At 42.5% G+C, this 6,000-nt stretch overlaps 2 protein-coding genes across 10 annotated transcripts in view; one reads left to right on the forward strand and one right to left on the reverse strand.

Moving 5' to 3' along the window:
* Positions 1-3,367: 3,367 nt before the first annotated feature.
* Positions 3,368-5,402, forward strand: lg05h12orf43 (linkage group 05 C12orf43 homolog). 3 transcript variants are annotated; one of them, XM_058389281.1, is made up of 7 exons: positions 3,368-3,548; positions 3,647-3,754; positions 3,901-3,928; positions 4,009-4,107; positions 4,262-4,353; positions 4,747-4,840; positions 5,048-5,402. In XM_058389281.1, exons 2-7 carry the CDS (start codon positions 3,655-3,657, stop codon positions 5,316-5,318), a joined length of 684 nt encoding a protein of 227 aa, XP_058245264.1. In that variant the 5' UTR covers positions 3,368-3,548; positions 3,647-3,654; the 3' UTR covers positions 5,319-5,402. The 3 variants fall into 3 exon arrangements, with proteins under 3 accessions (XP_058245264.1, XP_058245263.1, XP_058245261.1); XM_058389280.1 differs by having other exon boundaries at positions 3,372-3,515; positions 3,621-3,754; XM_058389278.1 differs by having other exon boundaries at positions 3,385-3,754.
* A 27-nt stretch (positions 5,403-5,429) lies between these two features.
* The window catches only part of hnf1a (HNF1 homeobox a), a 21,383-nt gene continuing 20,812 nt past the window's right edge, over positions 5,430-6,000 (reverse strand). For 3 of the 7 annotated variants that reach the window (XM_058389274.1, XM_058389273.1, XM_058389270.1), the window contains exon 12: positions 5,432-6,000. This exon is cut by the window's right edge and continues 642 nt beyond it. The gene's annotated coding sequence lies outside the window, so the exon portion shown is untranslated. The other 4 variants (XM_058389271.1, XM_058389276.1, XM_058389272.1 and 1 more) reach the window with 3 other exon arrangements.

The following is a 6,000-nucleotide window of genomic DNA, read 5'->3' on the forward strand; positions in this document are numbered from 1 at the left end:
GTGTGTGTGTGTGTGTGTGTGTGTGTGTGTGTGAGGATTCTTCAGAGTCAGTGGTGTGTGAGTGTGTGTGTGTGTGTGTGTATATGGTGTGTGTGTGTGTGTGTGTGTGTGAGGATTCTTCAGAGTCAGTGGTGTGTGAGTGTGTGTGTGTGTGTGTGTATATGATGTGTGTGTGTGTGTGTGAGGATTCTTCAGAGTCAGTGGTGTGTGAGTGTGTGTGATGTGTGTGTGTATAAGGATTCTTCAGAGTCAGTGGTGTGTATGATGTGTGTGTGTGTGTGTATATGGTGTGTGTGTGTGTGTGTGTGTGTAAGGAGTCTCCAGTGGCAGTGGTGTGTATGATGTGTGTGTGTGTGTATATGATGTGTGTGTGTGTGTGTATAAGGATTCTTCAGAGTCAGTGGTGTGTATGATGTGTGTGTGTGTGTGTGTGTGTGTGTGTGTGTAAGGAGTCTCCAGTGTCAGTGGTGTGTATGATGTGTGTGTGTGTGTGTGTGTGTAAGGAGTCTCCAGTGTCAGTGGTGTGTATGATGTGTGTGTGTGTGTGTGTGTGTGTGTGTAAGGAGTCTCCAGTGTCAGTGGTGTGTATGATGTGTGTGTGTGTGTGTGTGTGTGTAAGGAGTCTCCAGTGTCAGTGGTGTGTATGATGTGTGTGTGTGTGTGTGTGTGTGTGTGTGTGTGTGTGTAAGGAGTCTCCAGTGTCAGTGGTGTGTATGATGTGTGTGTGTGTGTGTGTAAGGAGTCTCCAGTGTCAGTGGTGTGTATCAGTCAGAGATAAAGCTGATTATTTAAAGTTTAAAGTATACAGAAGATATTCGGAGTAAACACTGAGTGAAAAATGTGCAGTGTTTAGTCTTATTCATAATGGCGCCCCCTTGTGTTCAAAACAGAAATGACTCATCGGTTATATAATGTTCTTTAATATAAACTGGATCATAAGTGAAGAAATCAGAAGACTTTACACATTCCAAGAGAGTTATAAATAATGGCACCCGTGTCTTACATGTTTACTGCAGAAAGTGTGTGTGTGTGTGTGTATTATAACTGCTCTGCATTCATCTGTTTTTTTAATAAGAAGTGGAGGAGTGATCATGTGATCAGAGTCCAGGATGTAAAGTCAGGATGATGATATGATCCTGAAGTCTGGAGTCTTTAACCCTGTGTGTTAGGAGTGTGTTCCTGATCTACAGGGATGGACCCCCCCACCCCACCCCACCCCCGAATGTGTGTGTGAGCTCCATGTGTATCTGATGTGTCTGAGTGTCCTCACCATCACTCACACCTGTCTCCGTCACACAGCAGTGTTGAGTTCGTGTCAGACGCTGAGGATTTGCTGAAACGCAGGAAAACTTTCACACACTTCGCTCTTCTTCTTCTTTCTGCAGGAACTCACTGATGATCATCACAGACAATTTATCACAATATTCTAGAGTCCGAATATTACTGTGGACATTATTTAGGGTCATTAATGCAGAACAGATAAACACACCGTTATTACAATAAATCACAGGGTGGAGAAATACATCACTGTAACTGAGATAGAAAAAACATTGATTCGTTATTAAAGTCTCTCTATAATGTAATGACATAAAGCTCAGAGATCACAGCTTTATAAATCTCTACAGAGTCAGAACCGTTTTATTATTGTTACCTAATTAAAGCCTCATCATAAACAGTTCTCAGCGCTCAGGACAGAACACCAACTCATCTTTTTTAAAGCAGTCACAGGAGATCGTAACACTCACACACACACACACTCTCTCTCTCTCACACGCACACTCACAGATGCACACACTCGTTATTTATTCACTTCTCAGTTAATGACCTGCTGCTCATGTTTCCTCGTCTGGAGTTCCGATGTGTTCCACTGAATTTCACTCCGTTTTCTTAAATATGGATTTTAAAAAAACCACTTATTCCTTTTTTCCCTCATTTTTTTCCCTCATTTTTGTTAAAGGGACATTATTCTGGAATGTATTTCTTTTCCATGATAATGATAATATTAACGCTAAGAGAACATGGTGATGTGTCGTGTAGCTGATGATCAGAGCGGCTTTAGCATCTGAATGAGATTATATACACATTATTATACCTTCATAAATCCATACTCTAAATCCATTTTTTTGTCCTGAATCAGACGTTTTCACACGCCCGAGACGTTAGATGCCATTTACTCGCCTTCGTGTCCAAGCTTTTTAATCCTCTCCATACCGAGCAAGGCGTAACAGAGCCTCTCTAAAATGTTTTGTATTTTTCACCTTTATAAAGAAACTCTGGTGATGTTCGGTTGCCATGGCACCCGAGGGGAGAGGGTGTGTTGTGTCAGGTCCAGTAGAAACGCTGGTTATGTTTGTGTTACTGGTTTCTGTACAACTGGACACGTTTTATAGACTTTCTTATTTCATTTTTTGTTGATGTTGATGATGATGATGAAGATGAAGCCTGTATCAGGACTGAACTGAAAATATCCCCAAAATCCCAGCAAAGATAAGGAACAAACAGACTAACAAACCCCAGACCCCGGACATCCTCGTTAAAAAGAAGAGAGCGTGCCGGGATCATGGAGGAAGAGTGTGAGATGTTTTCAGGGTGATGATTGAGGAAGAGTGTGAGATGATTAGACTCCAGAGTACGGAGTGTCTGATGCCTTACAGAAGATCAGACTGGACGGAGGAAGAACACTAAACTGTTTCTGAAACTCTGTCAGACTGAAACCAACCTTTTTTCTGTTTCTAGTTCTGAGAGATTGTTATAGAGAGATTAGACGCTCGTTTGTTTCCTTCTGCGTGTCAATTCCAGCTGTTTCTAAAAAAAGAAAGAAAGAAAGAAAATAAAGTTTCATTAAAAAGTGTTTTTCTCTCCTGATCTCTGACTCCTGAAGATTCTTATGTCTTTCTGCTGCTCTCTGACTCGAGACTCTCTGACTCGAGACTTTATTAAAGTTATTAGAGTTAAACACATGTCTCGGTCAGTCTGATTATTAAACACATCAGGAACATTTAAACAGATTTCTTTTTTATTTTCAACTTATTATACTTACTTTACTGTGATATCTGTAACGGTTTAATAATAATAATAAGAAGAAGAAGGATGAGAAGTGTTTTTATTTTAGATTACATCTAATATGAAAAATATGTGAAAGCTATTCTAATGTGTTCATTATTTGTGGTGGAAGAAAAAGCTACACGCGTGACGTCATTTCCGGTTAAATCGAGCTCTAAAGAGAACAATAACGATAAAAGCTAATAGCTGTTAGCATTGAAGCGATTTTAATTTTTCAAACCTTGAAATAGTCTCACAAACTAACACAAAATGAGTTAAAATATAATAATTATTAGTATTATTATTATGAATAACAGTTAATAATTAGTATTATCATTAAATATAAAATATATCTGGCTACAACTGAATGCCGCAAATTTTGATTCCGCGTTTGCGCGATGACGTTGTAGTTTAACGCAATGACGTCATAACATCGCGACCCCAGGTTTCAGTAAAGTGAAGGCTAATCAGAGGTGAATATGGACTTAAACTAGGATCGGAACACGGTTCGTGAAGTTTATTCGCTTTTGTTAATCGATTTTATTCTCTTTTTGTTCATTTTCCTCGTGACCGTTGAGATTTTCCGGGCTTTGAATGAATGAAGGATGAACGATGAGCGCACGTGACAGCAGCAGCAGTGAGGATGAACACACAGATAGGATTAAAGAGGCAGTGTGGAGTTTCGGACCGGAAATACACAGGATACACGAAGGTACTGGTGGGGCCAATACTAACGCACAGAAATCACTGAGACTCTAAACCTTCAGAAACTGTCAGAGAAAATCATAGCTGGTGTTAGACGTGTGTGTGTGTGTGTGTGTAAAAGATGTGATCAGTGTGATGTTTATTCCTCGACAGATGGAGGGACAGACACACACAGTAAAAGGTAAAGTCAAGACACACACACACAGCTGCTGGAGTTAAAAATACTTTATAAACAAATCAGTAAACTTTCCGTGTCTACAGAGTGAAGGTGTGTGAACACGAGCACGGCGGCAACGAGCTGAAAACCACACCGGAGTTTCGCTCTCACGTCGCCAAGAAGCTGGGAGCCATGCTGGACAGGTCACTCACACACACACACACACACACACACACACACACACACACGAAAGATGAACACACTCAGAAAAGCACACACACTAGAGAGACTTCTACACTCAGAGACACACATTCAGGAGGACACACACACCATTTTTGATGTGTGTGTGTGTTGCAGTGTGATCTGTGAGGTTTTCAGAGAGAGTCCTGACTGTAAATCTGCACTGTGTGAAAACACGCAGGATGATGATGATGAAGATGAAGATGATGGTGATTTAAAAACATTTTTTATCTGCATGTTTAAACTGACTTTTAATCCCATAATGCACCTGGAGAGGTAACGCACACCACAGAATACCCATAATGCAGTGCAGCGTGTGTGTAGAGATTAATATCTCTTGTGTGTGAGTTGCATTGTGTTGTTAGCGGTCTCAGTGATGACGTGACGGTCAGCAGCTCCACAGTCTGGTCTTCTGCTCCAGTAAAGCTCAGACTCAGGGTTTTACTGGTCAGTTTATTATCCTTTGTTTAGCAGAACGTCTTTCTGTGGTCAGTTTCTCATCACTTCACACCTCACTGAGAGCTTTATGATGACCTTCACACTGGACAATGACTGAAAACTGTAAATCTTCTCCGCTTTGAGTTGATTTGTTTGTTCCGGAGGTTTCCGACTTTTCTCCACATCGCTTCCTGGTAACTGGAGGGAGGAGCCCAAACACACCCTGCCTCCTAAACGTAGACCTGCCCCCAGCTCCAGGTAACAAACACACACACACACTAACATATTTTAAAATTTACCCTGAGGGTGTTTCTTCTCAGATTTCTCACAGGTGTTGCCATAGCAACCACTGACAGTGCCCCCCCCCTCCCTCTCTCCCCCCTCTCTCCCTCCCCCCCCCACCCCTTCCCTCCCTTCCCCCCCACCCCTTCCCTCCCTCTCCCCCCCACCCCTCCCCCCTCTCAGTGACAGTGACAGTGAGATGGAGTCAAGGCTGAGGGAGGCAGCAGTGTCTGTATCGGACCTGTTCTCCTCCTCCTCCACAGAAAGACGACAGCAGAACGAGAGGACGGACGCTGGAGCGAGGGATGAGGAGAGCACTGAGCCGAAGAAGAAAAGGAAAACAGAGAGAGAGGAGGAGGAATCAGTAGCACTGGGAGATGGAGCCTTCAGTCAGGAACAGAGCAGAGGGAACACGCTGAAGAAGAAGAGGAAGAAGAAGAAGGTTAAAGAGTGAGAGAGTGATGTAAATTTATCTGCTCCATATCAACAGCAGTTTGTTCTTATTTCATGGTTTTTATAAATAAATAATGTAAATGTTTTGGGTGTCCTGCTTTGGTCAATGTTCTGCTGGGAAACCTTGGGTCCTGCATCCATGTGGATGTTACTTTGACACGTACCACCTACCTAAGCATTGTTACAGACCATCTACCCCCTTTCATGGAAACGGTATTCCCTGATGGCTGTGGCCTCTTTCAGCAGGATAATGCACCGTGACACAAAGCAGAAATGGTTCAGGAATGGTTTGATGACCACAACAACCAGTTTGAGGTGTTGACCCTGCCTCCAAATTTCCTAGATCTAAATCTCAATCCAGCATCTGTGGGATGTTCTGGACAAACAAGTCTGATCCATGGAGGCCCCACCTCACAACTTAAGGATCTGCTGCTAACATCTTGGTGATCCAGATCCCACAGCACACCTTCAGGGATCTAGTGGAGTCCAGGCCTCCAAATGGAAAGTGTGTTAACATCCAGACTTCTCTTTCTGACCTCAGGTGAGCGAGTAAAGAGCAGGATGCTAGCTGGACTCGTGTGTTAAAGTTCTCAAAAACACAACTAACAAAACCTGTGTTTCTTTCTCTTACACATTTTAATGAGTTTTGTACATCAGAGTAATATTTACAGAGGAAAGTGTTT

The sequence above is a fragment of the Hemibagrus wyckioides genome, linkage group LG05 (assembly GCF_019097595.1).
Source record: "Hemibagrus wyckioides isolate EC202008001 linkage group LG05, SWU_Hwy_1.0, whole genome shotgun sequence".
NCBI classification, from domain to species: Eukaryota; Metazoa; Chordata; class Actinopteri; order Siluriformes; family Bagridae; genus Hemibagrus; species Hemibagrus wyckioides.

Coding starts and splice junctions, on each gene's coding strand:
- lg05h12orf43 (XM_058389281.1), top strand. CDS start 3,655: ATGAGCGCACGTGACAGCAGCAGCAGTGAGGATGAACACACAGATAGG. Junction 3,755..3,900: donor AATACACAGGATACACGAAG/GTACTGGTGGGG, acceptor ATTCCTCGACAG/ATGGAGGGACAGACACACAC. Junction 4,841..5,047: donor AGACCTGCCCCCAGCTCCAG/GTAACAAACACA, acceptor CCCCCCTCTCAG/TGACAGTGACAGTGAGATGG.